The 17,565-nt window shown below is 37.8% G+C and overlaps 1 protein-coding gene across 2 annotated transcripts in view; it reads right to left on the reverse strand.

The window, feature by feature from the left end:
- MERTK (MER proto-oncogene, tyrosine kinase) overlaps positions 1-17,565 on the reverse strand; it is an 84,085-nt gene that overhangs the window by 37,320 nt on the left and 29,200 nt on the right. For both annotated transcript variants that reach the window (XM_083348306.1, XM_083348305.1), the window contains exons 5-8: positions 12,355-12,441; positions 11,183-11,298; positions 6,346-6,529; positions 5,209-5,360 (exon numbers count right to left, since the gene is read on the reverse strand). In XM_083348306.1, coding sequence (XP_083204432.1) covers positions 5,209-5,360; positions 6,346-6,529; positions 11,183-11,298; positions 12,355-12,441 — 539 coding nt within the window. The remainder of the gene's footprint in view (positions 1-5,208; positions 5,361-6,345; positions 6,530-11,182; positions 11,299-12,354; positions 12,442-17,565) is intronic.

The raw sequence follows: 17,565 nt of genomic DNA on the forward strand, positions 1-17,565 counted from the left end.
TCAGCAAAAGTCCATTAAGGGTTACCAGACATAACAACATAATTTGTCAGAGCTATTTCACAAAGGAGAATAAGTAAAAAAAAACTGTACAAAAGGAGAAACTGGCATTATCAGGAAAAGTATAACAAAATGGGAGTAATTAGGTTATGTCAACTTAAATAATTGAATCCAGAATAACTTCATAAAATATAGTGATAAAATATCCTTTTATGTTGGATGTTTATTCAAAATTAATTTCTGCTATGTTCAGTAAGATATACCCCTTTGTATGAGTGCAAAATAAAGTATCATGCAATATAGATCTTTTTGGACCAATATTTTTATTTATTAAATTTTTATGCTGCCCTCTCCCCTGTAAATTGACTCTGGGCAAATTTTTTTTATACATGAAAACAGGGCTTTTTTTCTCATAGAACGCTCAGAACGGAGTTCCGGCATCTTTTTTGGATAGAACCTTGTAGAGTAGGAAAGGCGGGTTGTATGACATGTGTGAGTTCCAGCACCTTTTTCTTTTACAAAAAAAGCACTGCATGAATTTTTTTTTCATTTTACCTAAATCCCACTGTGGTTATAGTACAGTAAAGACATTTATTCTGTGACTGGCTTCACACATCACTGTAAACCATTATGTAAGTTTGGGGGGATTGGTTTCTTTCTTAGAAATAGTGGTTGCAGCTCAGAACTCTGTTTGGAACTGTATCTATCTATCCAGAAGACAATGGGAAACTGAAAGAATTGTATAAGCTTTAAAGATTATTTGGAGGAAGTGCTTCAGAATGTACATGGGTTCTTTCACAACAGTAGTCTGAAATAAGGTGTGGCCTTATTTAACAGTCCTAAGTACTGACTTCTTAAAGCAGCAGCTTTTTTTCCAGTTTCACATTGAAGGCTGAGAAAAGCTGGGCTGCTTTAAACCATATTAAAGAGGTGCTAGATCTGAAGCTCTTGTTCCAAATTAACTTGTGCATAGCCAAGACAACTTAGGTAGTAGACAGAGGCTGCTGAGGGACTAAGACAACTGGGGGGGGGGGGCAACTTCATCACTTTGTCTTCTGATAAGTGGGTGTTTTGTGACCAGCCACACAAATGATCACCCTTCATTTAAACCATAGCTTACTTAACAAGTCATGATGGACTGTTTGCACATACAGAGCCATATAATATAATTTAGAATGGTTAGAGTCACATATCATGCTGAAATAAAACTAAGCAAATCACATTAGACTCTCTTATAAGGATGTGAATTTGTTTTAGCATTAATTGGGATTAATTAATATTAGTTGTGAAAAGACTTGATCCAAAAAGAAACACAGTACTAGCTTTAGAACAAGAAAAGATAGCTGGAAAAGTGAAACATTTGGCATAAGAGTAGAGGACTGGACAATAGGGGATTGGAGGCTAAAACATACACGTGAAGTGTTAATACCACTTTATAACGCCTTGGTAAGACTACATTTGGACTACTGCATCCAGTTTTGGTTGCAATGATATAAAAAAGAGGTTGGGACTCTAGAAAGAGTACAGAGAAAAGCAACAAAGATGAATAGTGAACTATAGGCTAAAACATGGTTTCTGGAATTGGGTATGTCTAGTTTAATGAAAAGAAGGACAAGGGGTGGCATGATAACAGTGTACCAGGATCTCAGGGGCTGCCACAAAGAAGAGGGAGTCAATCTATTCTCCAAAGCACATGAAAGTAGGACAAGAAGCAATGGATGGAAACTAACCAAGGAGAGAACCAACCTTACAACGAAGGAGAAATTTCTTGACAGTTAGAACAATTAATCAGTGGAATGATTTGCTCCAGAAGTTGTGGCTGCTCGATCACTGGAGATTTTAAAGAAGAGATTGGACAACCATTTGTCTGAAATGGTACAGGGTTTCCTGCTGGAGCAGGGGTTTGGATCAGAGGACCTCCAAGGTCTCTTCCACCTCTTGTTATTCTGTTATGTCCTATTTCCAATCTCTTAACAATGTTAAGATTAGCAGTATATATACAAATGTACAATGCAAACATCTCTATCTTATCTAAAAGAATTTTCTGCCTAATACATTCTTCCTCTTCTTAAAAGCCAACTAAACCTTTGGAAAGGCAAATAACTGTTATAACTGTTTCACCTACACTGACTTAACGTTCTTACATAAGGATGAAAAACAAAGAGCAGAGATAACTTTATTACATTGGAGAGGAAGCTGAGCACAGAAGTGTCCGCAAAAGGGGTCAAGGGAGAGGCAAAGGACAAAATGAGTGTTACAACAGTGTAATGCTTGTTTTCATCTTTTTTTTTTGACAAAAATATTGGATTCTGTGCATTGGATGCGTCTGGCTGAGCCCTATCAACTGGAGAATGGGGCAGCCTCTTCAAACAGGGAACATGTGACACAGTTTGCCCAGAATTCCCTAAACTTTTATTTAAATGTCATGGAGAAGACTAAATTGTCACTAGCATCCAAATCAGTTTGTTGCCAGTCCAGTTTGACCATATTGTCAGTTAATGTCTAACCTTTAGTCAGACAAAAAAAGGATTTGGGAATGAACTATATTAAAAGATAAATCCATATATGAAAACATTTAGACATTGCATATTTTATTGGGAAAGCTAGATACACAGATTTATATCTTGTTCTGAGGATCAGGAAGTAACCTTTAGCTTACCATCAGTAATATAAGTTGCTGAGTTAGCGTCTTTACTCTGTACTAGTCAGAAGACCATAACACTACTGTGCTGTTTTCAGTATCTTTGTGCTGTGATTTCTAAATCCTAAAAACGAACTACTTAAAAAGGGAACAGAAAGCTAAAGTTTTAAAGAAAACAAACATAAATAATCTTTTATGGAAAATCAACCATATTTAAATAGCTCAGTGTGATAATCTCTGAGCAGATATTCAAATCATGTTAATGAACGTACAATGTATCTTCTGTGCTACAATTTTGGATTAGAAAAGTAACTTTAAGGTAAATAAAATCATCTGGGGTAGAGAAATGGATATTTTAAAAAGTGTCAGCTTGTTTTTCCTGCTTACCCAGAAAACCTCATTTCTGTAACATAGCTGTTGTTTCTCTGTTGTATTTAGCACATTTAGCACAATACTGAGGGTGGCCACACTAATCTTTGGAGGAAGATTCCCAGCTACACAACATTTCAGGTTCAACTGGCTTAATAACAGGTTTTGAAAAGCAGAAAGCCAAAACACATCTGAAAGTGAACAGTGACTTACACCCTTATCATCCTGTGTTTGGATTACTGCACTATGATATAGATGGGGCTGCCTCTGAAGATAGCTTGGAAGCTACAGCCTAAACAGAATAGGCCAGCTAGATTACTAGAGGAAGAAATTCATTTTTGCAGAATTTATCTATAATACCTATTAAGAGGTGAGTTGGGGCATGATGAAGCTTAGATGCAATATAGGACTATAATCTTGTGATCGCAATCACAATGGCAAAGGGATTCATTTCTGTTTACACAGTTAAAGGAGAGGTCAGCACTAATCTGAAAGTGACTGCGGTAGTGCTAAACAATTCTCTGTAAAACAAGGATAACATAAATAAAATAAGAGAGAAGTTAGCCACCAGACACCATGACATCCTTTATATATATATTTCATGAAATTGGGCATGACATTGTGATAACTCACTTAATGACTACATTGCTTAGTGATGGAAGTTCCAGTCCCAATTGTGGTTGTAAATCTAGGACTACCTGTACAGCTGAGGAATTTGCTTCAGGAAATAAGAGTCCATAAACCAGGTAGGGGGAACTTGTATGACTCATTTAATTCAAACAACTACAGTGAAAACTGGGGGGGGGGGTACTTAGGCCAGCATGTATATGAAATTACTTTTTCCAGCATCAGTAAGACTGATTTTTCGATTGTAGGAATCTGCAGCTACATCAATTAAGAGGCATTCAGCATATGATAGATTAAAATCTTGTCAATTTGTGGCAGCAGGCAAGCCTTCTGGATGGTACTAATCAATTATAGCTAGTCCTTGGGTTACTTGTTCAGCAACCATTCAAAATTATGAGGGTACTGAATGAGGGGGAGCTACGACTGATACACAAAGTTGCAGCTGTTGCAGTAACCCCACAGTTTCATGACCATGAACCTGATTGCCATTTGCAATTTTGCCTGCCAGCTTCCCACAAGCAAACTCAATAGGGAAGCTGGGAGGGAAATTTTCAAGTCACTTCTGTAATCACTCTCAAGACATTTTCTCCCAAGGAGACCCACTACAGACTACAAACTCCCAGTCGGCCTCCTCAAGCTTCCCAGCATCCCCCACCTCCCACTAGCCCTTGCCGACCCACCTGTGGACTCCACTGGCTGCCTGCACTTCCTAGCGCCTGCCTGTGACACCTGTGTACCCTCCCCATGCTCTTTACCTGGAACTCCTATCTCTACCTGCTTAATGACCCAGGTGTCCCGGGGTTATCATCGCACCCAGAACTGCTGGGATTGCTGTCGCTAAAGAATGCAGTCACAGTGTTGTGTTTTACAACCCCCATCCCTTAGCGACAGCCAATTCCAGTCCCAATTGCCATTGTAACCCAAGGAATAACTGTAATTAAGATAACAGAGCTGTGGTTCTTAACTTGCAATTAGGACTTCTTAGGGAAACATTGCACCATGGAGAAAAACTGCTCAGGAAGAGATACTCAAGAAGCTGAACATTATTTGATTTTCAGGCTATGTCTGCTGGATACAGATAAAAGAACAAAAAAAAAATGTCATGTCCTTCTTTTGTGGGAAGTCTGGTTACCCTATATAAGAGCTAACTGTTCTTTTCAAGGTATCTTGCTCTGTGTGGAAAGAGGACCTGAGAGAGAATCAAAAAGAAGGTAGTTTATGTTCTTGACACAATTTCTGATTGATCGCTTTCTTTTATATCATACAGCATGAGACACAAAAAATAAGAAAGCTCATGTAAAGTGATCCACATCTGATTGCTTCTTGGATTTTGGGCTAAGATCAAGGGTAGAGGAAGGAAAAAGATCTTTGCTTCAGATTTTGAAAAGCTGTAGCTAATGACAGGATAGAAGGCATAATTAAATGGATATGTTGTGATTCTTGATAAAGCAGCTTGTATTCATAACATGGTATTTCTATGCCACCTAAAAGGCTGATGGTTGTCCAAGTTAAAAAAAGACCTTTCTTTGGGACAGCCAGTGTTGACTAGTTAATCAATATTAATTCATACGTACAGATCGTTCTGATGTTTGCCATACATGAGAGATCCTGTAGCTCTGAAGTTTGCCATTCATCTGTGAAGCAGGAGGCTTAATCCACTTGATTATTACTGAAGAACTGGATTCATTGACAGAGATTGTGACATTCAAAGGGGGAGCAGATGGAGCTTAAGAACAGAATATAGATACAAACAAAAAAACCTAATTAATCTTTTGGGTGGAACCAGAAAAAACAAGCAACAGAAATAAATGGCTTGGTTCTCTCTAGACGAAATTTGGGGGAGGAGGGGAGGGATAACATCCTTACTGGGATTGACAGAAATTCAAATTTTAGTAGGCTGCCTTTTACAAATAAGGTATTTTGCTACATCCCTTTCTATATGTTCATTCCTCCCTAAATTATAGTTCTATGAATAATAGCAGAATTATAACATATATTTTCATTAAGAAAAATTTGTACTAAAGATCGGAGGGAATGCAGTATATATCATTCAAAAAGAAAAGCAAGTATATGATAAAATAATTACTTGTAGGCAGTGGTGGAATTCAAATATGTGAACAACCCAATCTCTGTGTGGATGCCGCTTCCGGAAGTCAATTCTGGGCCTGGGCAACAAAAAATTAGCTACCGGTTCTGCCGGACTGGTGTGAACTGGCTGAATCTCACCACTGCTTGTAGGTCATTATCTCACTGAGTCCATAGTTTTGTTAGTGCTTTTCATTTTAGAGTCTTTTTTTAAAATTATATATGCTACTTGCATAATATAGGGTACATTAACCAATTGGCACAGTCATAAAATAGGAGAGGCTCATTACTTATTGCCAATTATCTCATTGGTACTAACTACCAATTGTAATCAAATGTAAAATTGTGGCTAGGAAGGAGGATATTGCCCTATTGAACAAAGTGCCTCTGAGCATTTGATCAGCTCAGGGATTTGTTTGTACAAATTGGAATATGCATTTATCTCATTTTGCATCACATTTATTTTTATTTACCCCTATCTTTATTTCAATACACAAATTTAAGGAAGAAATGGGCTTATGGTTAAACCATAGAGCATCAGAAATTTTAGCTGACCTATTGCAAATATCCTGGAGACTGACCTTTCATTCCTCTGTCCATCATGCTGCCTTGTTCATAATTCTTACCTCCTTCAGTTGTACTGGACATAATCCAAGGGCTGAGACTTGACCATCCTATTTCATTCATACAAGAAACACTGATGTTGTAATCCTTCATGGCTGATAGATTTTGAATAAGATACTGATGCGGTGGTACAGAAGTGTTAAAAATCATAATAGAAGTATTACTTGGTGCATCAACTTCCTTCACCTAGTTTAAAAAAATATTAAGCAAAGATGGTTAAGGAAGGAATGCTCTGAAAATATTTCTTGTCAATATCCATGCTTAATTTTGAGTTTGAAGAAGGAGGCTGAGGATTCCTTCTTTGCCAGGGCTGACAGAAAACATTTTGATGACTAAAAGTAGGAAATGGTATTCCTCCATGATGAGAACTGGATGGATTAAAGAAAGACTTGGCCTTATCTGGAGTCCTGCCATTACGTGGAACTCAGGCAGTAGCAGATGAAAGTAATGCTGTTAACAATATAAGCTTTGCTTATTTTTACAAAAATTGATTGGAACTAAAGTCAAAGAGACTGGGGTGGGATTGGGTTTATGACTGAAATTGTTTTTAAGGAAGGGTTCTAAGTAGCCCAAAATGTTCATATATTCAGGTGTTCTATGACTCCCACAAAACTCATTGCCTTTTACTTGCTGCGGCACTACCTTATGTTACAGGTTTTGATAATTATACAATTATAATGTAAGGTTGGCCATTCTCTCGGTAGACACAACAAGGCTATCAGGAATAACATAATCAGCAAGGCAAGGTCATATAGTTGTTTACCCAATCAGATTTGACTATGGTTGTCATCAGAGAGCAAAGGAATGTCTCATACTCCCACTTGCAGTGGAAAAAGCTTTGTTCCCTTTTGTTGGCATTTCAATGTCTCAGTGAATAAGTGAAGATACATTTCACAGGATTCCCAATCCCATTCCTGAGCACACACACATACACACATGCATTTAAGCATGCAGAAAAATAGGTACCGTTTCAATTCAGTCTCTTTTCAGCCTTTGCAGCATTCAATAAATAATAGCATTAAATACTATTGTACCCTCTGTAAAGAAAAGCATAAAAAGCATTCAATAGTGCTATGAGATGCTTTGGCAAGTAAATGGAGAAGTAATTATAACCAGCTGTTCCTACTTTTGGATTGTTTTATTTCTAAGAGTTATAAATATACCTCTGGCTTTTAAATCCCCCTATATAGTAAAAAAGGAGGTGGAAGAGATTGATTTAACTTGATTTAAGCATAGTAACTAAACCCTGGTATCTTTTAAAACATCAACATTTCAGTAATTTTAGTCCAGTGTTTGATATCCCAGATACACTGCTTTAAAAATAGATTAACTTTGGAAGTTTGATACTTTCTGACTAAGAATTGTATTTCTATAGTTTTCATTTATGCATGTAATAGTTAATATAAAATATTAACTTTCAGAATGTGGCTAACTTTTTAAAACTCTTTAATCTATTTCCGTAGCGTCAGTAGCAATGCAGTATGAATACCATCAACATGACATCCGGAAAAGAAAAGCATTTTCCACCAGCTATTACAGTCCCTAAAAGCTGTTTATTCAGAATAGTTAAAAGGTAATGAGGATGGTTTAAATGGACTTTGTGCCTATATCATAGGAAACTGAAAAGCCAGGATCACCTGCACATAAATTTGCCAGGAAATCTTTCCTTAAATTTCATTTAGGTACTAAAAGGAAAAACATTCGCCCTGGCCTCGCAATGGAATGAATCAAGTTTCAGGAAATGCTGATGTGGCCTGGCTATCAACAAGGAAAGGCACTTCCTTGCCAGCATGAAGCAATTATTTAAAACCATAGCATGATCTCAAAGGGTGAAGACTATAAACCTGCTCTGCAGAAGTGACTCTGTGCCCTTGCATTTTTTTTTGAGGAATTGGGCTTTCTGTTTATGTGCAATTTTTACTTTGTCATCTCTTTGGAGTTTTCCATTTGTCAATAAACAATCACAAAAGAAATAAAGAGCAATGACCTTATGGCTCCAATCCAAACTATTCAAATATAATATTCAGATGTTTTAGACTTATCTCACAGTACAACTAACATCAAGAAGTTGGAGATACTTTTCAGCTAATAACCAGGAGACATGGGAAGCCATCCAACAGTGTAGTGAACTAGACTGCTAACCTAATCAGCAGCAGTTCAGGCATTCAGATAAGTCTTTTTCTCAGCCATATTTGAAGACATTAGGGACTTTTTCACTTCTCTACTACTTTTCTTCATTTATCTTTAACTTAAAAATTATATTGTTTTCACCCTGTGAAAAAACCTTCTGTAATGAAAATTATATACAAGAATAAAATTCTTTTAAAACACAGCAAATATCCCAAAATGATGAGTCCCAAAATGAAAACCTAATTCAGATTCCAAAAGAAATCTCAGTTAAATATTACTCATAAATATGTGTAATCAAACCTCCAAAGTAATTTGAATATTAGGACATAAGATTCGATTGTTGATCTTATTAGATCCTATATATGTAACAGCTGTTTTCTTTGCCACAGGGTGCACAAAGTTTTCTTCTCTAAAAGCTAATAATTTCTGAGTACATTAAGGAATGTGATTTGTCAATTATTACCACTATTGCAGTGTAAAAGCTAGAATGTTGGATGACCCATAACCATTCTAATCTCCATTAATACCTCTAGTGTACTGGGTGACCCTGGAGAGGTATTCTCTCTCTCTCAAAAAAGAAAGGTTATAACGGTAAGCTCTTGCACAGCTCTACAGACAGAGATTAGAACAGTAACAAATACAAATACCTGCTGTGTTTTTACATTTTCAGAATTTTTCTTTTTTTTCTTTTTGCTTCATTTCAGGCAAAATATATAAGCAATATCTTCCTCCTTTATCATTTATGAACTATACTCAGATTTGGGTCATCCAGACAGTGGGCTCAATGAAATTACGGAGTTAATTTCTATGAGTCTGCTGCGCTACAATTAGGATTAAATCTGGCCTAACCCTAAGGCTGCAATCCTGTGCAATATGTAATTAGATTAAGTCTACAGAAGCTGATGGAATCCAAGGAGTTAAGTGTGCCAAGGCTGGCAGTCCTCTCTTCCAGGAATGCCACAAATAAGAACTGTTACTGTGATGCCAGAAGTTTCAGAGAAGCCAAAAGAAAGGAAGAAAAAAGAAAGTCTCCCACTTTTCAGTAGAAATGAAAATGATTGGGTAGCACTCATTTACATAAAAGCCCACAGTTCTTGACATGGCTGGACTGTGTACAAAAATGTATACAACAGCGCTGTAAGATATTTAAATGTTAAGTGGCCACTGCCTAAGGTTATGCAACATTTGATTATTTCTATTTTTTTTTCCTTTGTTGATTACAGGAATCCTGTGGGATAAAATACAAAAGCAAAATGGATAGATGTTCAAAAAGTTCATTAATTCATTTGCTGAGGAGCTTATACACCAAACATTCCAATAATTAGAATGTGGAATGCAGTTAAAATCAGCCTAATAAGCAGTGGGGAAAAGGCAGGGCATTTGAAAGCTAGCATAAACAACACATGGTTAAAAAAAATCTGGCAAGAAGCAAAAGCATTTAAAGGGGAAGAAAAAAAAGGTTCTTCTGAGTGGGACACAGTTTCAAAAAAATACAGAGACTTCACAAAAGTTGACACCTGCAAATGCTTGTTGAGAGTAGACTGGATGCTAAGAGAGATGGATCAGCATCACAATAGCTGCCCCTAGCTTCATTTTCATGGCTTCAACTGTGATTTTCACTAAAACCCACATCCAGAAATCTGCACGCATTCTTTAGAGTAGGTGTGATTCAAGGACAACATTTGAAGGCAAGCATTTCATTGGAAGAGGAGGGATCCCTACAGACTTGTCCTCTTTCACCCATCAATTTTAAGAAATGGTGATGATTGGATTATGGAGAAGAGACAAGCAAATAAAAACAGGTAACATGCAAACAGCAGCAAAAAGCTAAATCTATTCATATCTTGCCAAAGACTGCTTATTGTTCATCTGGTATTAATCCTTGTGTTAATCTCTGTTTATCTGGATGTTGATTGTTGGGTAAGGAGGAATTTTGGTCTTTTTGCTTTTTTAATTCTATTGTTTACAAGCAGTAAACAATACCCCAATTAAGGAGTCACCCTAATAAAGAAACTACCAAGAGCACTCCCACCAACATTAACAGGGCAAGCTACTTGTACATAAACAGAGAACAAACCCTACTCCCTTCTAGCATATCTAGTTAGCTAATGAAACGTCTGGAAGAATTCATCTCCACTTAACAGAAAGGACAAAGTAAAGAAGGCCGTCAGGGAATTTCATTCTTTTTGCTAAGATTTTGTTGTTGTTTTTGTTGCTCTTCCCATTATCAGGGCTTTTTTTCTCACAGAACGCTCAGAACGGAGTTCCGGCACCTTTTTTGGATGCAACCTTGTAGGGTAGGCAAGGCGGGTTGTATGACACGTGTGAGTTCCGGCACCTTTTTCTTTTACAAAAAAAGCACTGAACATTATTAATGTTCAACTTAAATCTTCAGGATGAGGAGTTGCTTACATTTACCAAGCCAGCTATACATTTAGAATTTTTAGGCTTTAAAACAATCTTCCCCACCTCCTCTCTCCCTAGATCATAATTTGCACCATTTCAAGAAAAGATGGCTCTTGGTTTCACTGACTAGGGTTGGTGGGACTGGAAGGCTGGTTAGAGTGCAACCCCAATACACTCAGGAGAATCAGCATCTCACCAATTGTTTATTTTGCAGCCTTGCTGCTGAAAACAGAAAAAGTAAGCATTATATAAAACGTCACGTCAAGAAGCACTAGAAATTGTTAAATATGACTTTTTATTTACCAGAACACTGCAGGAATTCAAAGGTGAATAACCATCAAACCCTGGGACCCAGGAGAGCAGCACCGTGTGGGCTCTTGCACTCAGAACATGAACCTTCACAGGTGAAGATGGAAGTTCTGTGTTAGAAACAAAAAGATATTCAAAAATAATTCTCTCATTTATGATTGTCAGCCTGTCCAAAATATCTGTTTGAATATTTGGGATGGATATTTGCCAATGTATTGGAAAGCATATTGGATTCAATGGGTTCTCTCAATATCATTTTACTATATATTGATTTTTCTCCCAGCTTTTTTTCAAGGAATTCAATGCAGCTTTCTCATTCACTGTCATTTTTACAACAAACTGGTGAGCTGGGCTGCTACCCAAACTTACTCAGTAAACTTTGTGAGGATCTGAATTTAAGCTTATCTGACAAAAATCCAGTATCCTAATTCAGCCATACCCAAGCAAGCACTTTCCAGTTATTTTGGAATATAACCTTCATTCCCCAGTCCACATGTCATCTGGAGATAATGGGAATTACGTATAATGCACAATTCATCCAAGTTTAAGAAAGCTACTCCAGCAATCCTACCAGATAAGCCCAGCCAGGAAAGTATGGGAAGTTCACATGACTATTTGAGCACCAGATCTGAACTCTGTCTGGCTTTGACTTTTATCTTAGACTTTATCCTAAAGTGAATTGGAGAAACCCTCCAACTAAAAATGTAAAACAAATATTGAACAGTGCAGTCCTATAGATGTCTTCTGAAAAGAAAGCTAGTCTGAGTTCAATCAATTTTCCTCCTAATCAGCAGGATAGGATTGCAAACTTAAGATCACTTTTATATGTTGCTTGACAGTGAGATGTGTCCAACCACACTTGGCCAATAAAGAATTCTATTACTTTGAGAAATGCAAAGCAGTCTTTAAAAAGGGCTTTTTCAGTACAGTACTGTTCTCATTTTTATAGAAAATACGTATATCTCCTTGCCTCATCAAAAACATTGGAAGACACATTTAAAGATAAATTTAAATTTAATTTAAAAGGTACTTTATAGGGTAAGTTATGAAACAATTATAGTTAAGAGCAGTGGACCTCAGCAAGAAATGCAACTTGGTTTTTCCAGAATGCATATTAACAAAATTTTAGTTAGAACAATAAAGATACTCTCACATATAACACTGACCCTTTATATTGATTCGGGCTTCAGATGATGTTGCTAATCCTTTCTTGTTATGAGCTTCACAGTGGAAAACAGCGGCTTCATTAAGACCTGCAAACCCAAATTAAAATAAACATACAAACCAAGAATGTGGCAAAGTGGGAAAACATGAACATGGGACACAGTAAAATAAAGTATGACTTAGTTTGGCTTCTTTCCTGTACAAAGATTATGAACAAACTTTCAAGTGTTATTTTACATTTTGGGCAAATCTCTCTTGGAAGTACAACATTTCTCTGACCACAAGGGTAGCATTTATGAGAATGCTTGACTTCTTTGTGTTTCTTGTTCTTTTTTAAGATATTTTCTTTTACCAAAAATATAACTGAATTCTTTGACAGAGCTATTTTAATGCCCTATTCTATTTGTTTGGGGCACAACAGCCATGTCAAGGCATGAAATAGTTCAGCAAATCAATTGCAGCAAATAGTTCAAAAAGAAGCTTACACAACAGAGATAAGGTAAAGGTAAAGGTTCCCCCGCACATGCGTGCTAGTCGTTTCCGACTCTAGGGGCCGGTGCTCATCTCCGTTTCAAAGCCGAAGAGCCAGCACTTGTCCGAGGACGTCTCCGTGGTCATGTGGCCAGCATGACTAGACGCCAAAGGCGCACAGAACGCTGTTACCTTCCCACCGTAGTGGTCCCTATTTTTCTACTTGCATTTTTACGTGCTTTCGAACTGCTAGGTTGGCAGAAGCTGGGACGAGTAACAGGCGCTCACTCTGCTACGCGGTACTCGGGATTCGACCCGCCAAACTGCCGATCTTCTGATCGACCATCTCAGCATCCTAACCCACTGAGCCACCGCGTCCCTATCACAACAGAGATAGGTAACCTCTTGTGCACAGCCAGCATGTAATGCCACGAAACTTTTTTAAACTACAGGAAATTCAGTAGCAATCTAGTAAGAGACAGAACTGCAACTTTCATGCTAGTTTTTGGTAAAAAGAGGTGTGTGCATTGAAGTTAATAATTAACATATTAAATATACTAAAACCATATAAATATTTTCCAGCTGCCAAAGCTTGAACTTTGACATTCCAGCCCTGCTTCTCTTGGATGATTTTACCATAACCTTGTCTCAGACACAGTAGTTGTTTGACATTCAGCTGGTTGTGCTCTAAAAAATCAGTTTTATTTTTGGTATGAGTTAAAGTGCAGTTGTAGGCTGTGTGCTTATGTATAACAATGAAGGCACAGGTTATAATTTCATACAGTGTGGCCACTGAAGTATATTTTAACCCAAGGATGACCCAAGGGGGACAGTCTAGATTTTCCAAGTATATTTTTCCATCCCAAATATCATCCTTGTTTCTCTTTCCTCTATCCAGTATAAAACTATAGTTTTCCAACTATATATAACAACAAAAAAATTTATTTAGATATTTATTACATTTATATGCTTCCCATCTCATCAATAAGGCAATTCTGGGTGGTTTACAAACAAAATCCCTTTTCCAGAACTATTGCTCAAGAAGAGTGCAAAACATTGATGCAAAAGGTTTTGCGTTCAAAACATAAGGGATCTGGGAACCTGCTATCAATTGCTGATTGTGGTCACCAGGGCTTTTTTTGTCATAGAATGCCCAGAACGGAGTTCCGGCACCTTTTTTGGATGGAACCTTGTAGGGTAGGCAAGGCGGGTTGTATGACATGTGTGAGTTCCGGCACCTTTTTCTTTTACAAAAAAAGCACTGATGGTCACGTAAGGTCTTACTTTGCTTTGGATTCCCACATTTGGGAGAAAAAGCTATAATTGCACCACAATCAAATTAACCAATTAACTATCCTAGAATCAGCCTTTATCAGCATTATTTATCTATTAAATTTAGTAACTGCCCATCTCCCTCACAGGGGATCTCTGGGTGGTGTACAAGTAAAATATTAAACCACAAAAACTGTATATAAAATTTAGATAAGAGGCAAAGAGAGTTTAAAGAGTGTCCTCCCTGCCCTTAGATCACTTTTAAGTACTAACCAGCCCCACCGCTGTGTGCTCCTTGATAGGCCTCAAACAAAATGGCAGGGCCTTGTGTCTTTTTCCGTATCTATGTTGAGTCCTGGTGATTGCAGTTTTCTTGGCAAGATTTCAGAAGGGGTTTGTCCTGGCTTTCTTCCTAGAGCTGAGAGAGTGACTGGCTCAAGGTCACATCACAATTCTGTTGACCTTTATCTAACTCCAAGCATGTGTTAACCATTAGTTGAGAAAACTCTTGTGCATAGGTATGATAAGCAACAAATCAGTTTAATTGGTCTTTCACCTGTGGACTTAATCGCTCATGCTTAACATTAATCCCACTGCTTCTGCTACAATATCCACAAAACATATCTGTTCAGGGAAACAGCAATGATAGCGGACTAACTATCATTTGAAAAATCTTGTCCTCCATTATCTTATACTGCAGTGACATATCTGTAGTTTTTCCCAGTGTTGTTCATTTTCAATTCTTCTCAGTTCCAACCATTATGATTTGGGTTAATTAACTTATTATTAATAAGATGATTAATAGTAATATTTCTATTAACATTTTAGCCTACTCTTCATCTTCCAAATGACACTTATATGAGAGACTTATATTCCAGCCTCTGACTGAGACCTATAATTTTAAATACACTATGGAGAAAATGGGACTGCTATGTTCCTAAAACAATATTAATGGTTCAAGAAGAAGAATTAAAAATGGTTGGCCTCCCAGCAGAGCTGATAGCATGACCATGTTTTCCTTCACTCCACAACCTCAGAATGAATACAGCTTTCAAATGTTGGCCTAATCCATAAATATAATTTCTGTCTGGCACAAAAGATTAGGACCACACTTCAAGTTCCAATTAAACTGATTTATTACTAATCATGGGTATGCACTGGAATCTTCTCAACTAACAGTTAGCACTGTCTGGACTTAAATAAAGGTCAACAGAATTCAAGGTAGGTTGGATTTAGTCTTCTTGTGATTATCTGGGATTCTAGGCTGATTCTAGGCCCGTGCCTGCAAAGATGAAGTGAGGGAAGCTTAGGCTCAAAATGAACTAAGGCTTGCAACCAAAGTCAAAAATAACAAAAAAAGCTTCTTTCAACATATAAGAAACAAGAAAAAAGTTAAGGAAATGATTGGACCATTAGTGGGGGAAAGTGGCAAGAAGGTGACAAGCAACAGGGAGAAAGCAGAACTATCTAACTCATTTTCTGCATCTGTCTTTACACAAAGGGAAAAAAACAGTCCAACCTACCCAAACCAGTGCCATAAAAAACAGAATAGAAACGCAAGTTAAGATAGGCAAGAAAATGGTAAGTGAGCACTTGTCCAGCCTAGACGAGTTCATATCACCAGGACCAGATGGATTACACCCCAAGGTTCTCAAGGAACTGGCAGACGTGATCTCAGAACCACTGAACTATATTTTTCAAAGATCCTGGAGCACTGGGGAACTACCAGAGGACTGGAAGAGAGCTGATGTAGTTCCCATCTTCAAAAAAGGGAAAAGAATAGATCCAGGAAACTACAGACCTATCAGCCTGACCTCAATACCTGGGAAGATTCTGGAAAAGATAATCAAACAACAAATCAGCGAACACCTTGATGCAAACAAAGTTATCACTAAAAGTCAACATGGATTTGTCAAAAACAGATCGTGCCAGACAAACCTTATTGCATTCTTTGACCAAGTGACAAAACTAGTGTACCAGAGGAATGCTGTAGATATAGTTTACTTGGATTTCAGTAAGGCATTTGATAAAGTAGATCACAACCTACTACTTGATAAGATAGAAAAAAGTGGGTTAGATAGCATCACCACCAGATGGATTTGTAGCTGGCTGACAGGCCGTACTCAGCGTGTGGTCTTCAATGGAACTGCATCTACATGGAAGGAAGTGTGTAGTGGGGTGCCCCAGGGCTCTGTTCTGGGCCCAGTGCTCTTCAACATCTTCATCAACGATTTGGATGAGGGGATAGATGGGGAACTCATCAAATTTGCAGATGACACCAAGCTGGCAGGAATAGCCAATACTCCAGAAGATAGGCTTAAGATACAGGAGGATCTGGACAGACTCGAACACTGGGCACTATCTAACAAAATGAAATTCAATTGTGAAAAAAGTAAGGTTCTGTATTTAGGCAGGAAAAATCAAATGCACAGGTATAGTATAGGTGGTACCTTGCTCGATAGTAGTAACTGTGAGAGGGATCTCGGAGTCCTAGTGGACAATCACTTAAATATGAGCCAGCAGTGTGCTGCAGCTGCCAAAAAAGCCAACACAGTGCTAGGCTGCATTAACAGAGGGATAGAATCAAGATCACGTGAAGTACTAATACCACTTTACAATGCCTTGGTAAGGCCACACCTGGAATACTGCATCCAGTTTTGGTCAGCACGATGTAAAAAAGATGTCGAGACTCTAGAAAGAGTACAGAGAAGAGCAACAAAGATGATTGGGGGACTGGAGGCTAAAACGTATAGGGAACGGTTGCTGGAATTGGGTATGTGTAGTTTAATGAAGAGAAGGGTGAGGGGTGACATGATAGCAGTGTTCCAATATCTCAGGGGCTGCCACAAAGAAGAGGGAGCCAATCTATTCTCCAAAGCACCTGAAAGCAGGACAAGAAGCAATGGATGGAAACTAGTGAAGGAGAGAAGCAACCTAGAACTAAGGAGAAACTTCCTGACAGAACAACTAACCAGTGGAACAACCTGCCTCCAGAAGTGGTGAATGCTCCAACAATGGAAGTTTTTAAGAAGAGACTGGACAGCCATTTGTCTGAAATGGTATAGGGTTTCCTGCCTTAGCAGGGGGTTGGACTAGATGACCTCCAAGGTCCCTTCCAACGTATTATTATTATTATTATTAACTCTGTCCTCAGTTTCTGCCATTCCTTCTTCTATAGACTTTAATATCACTAAAGTACAGTTTTTGCAGACTGCATTTTCCACAAGCATCCCATACTCAAAGCAGATATATATAGAGATAGATAGATAGATAGATAGATAGATAGATAGATAGATAGATAGAAGATATCAATATACAGATACACACACATATTCTTAATCATTTTAAATACTTGAATCCCAGGTGTAAACATTTAGAAAACCAATAAAGCTACTGAACTCTGGAATACAAAAGAGCCTTTTAATCACTGAGTTTTTGTCAGCCTCCTCTTGACATCATCAGAGTAAGGG

Source organism: Vipera ursinii (assembly GCF_947247035.1).
Source record: "Vipera ursinii genome assembly, chromosome: 1".
NCBI classification, from domain to species: Eukaryota; Metazoa; Chordata; class Lepidosauria; order Squamata; family Viperidae; genus Vipera; species Vipera ursinii.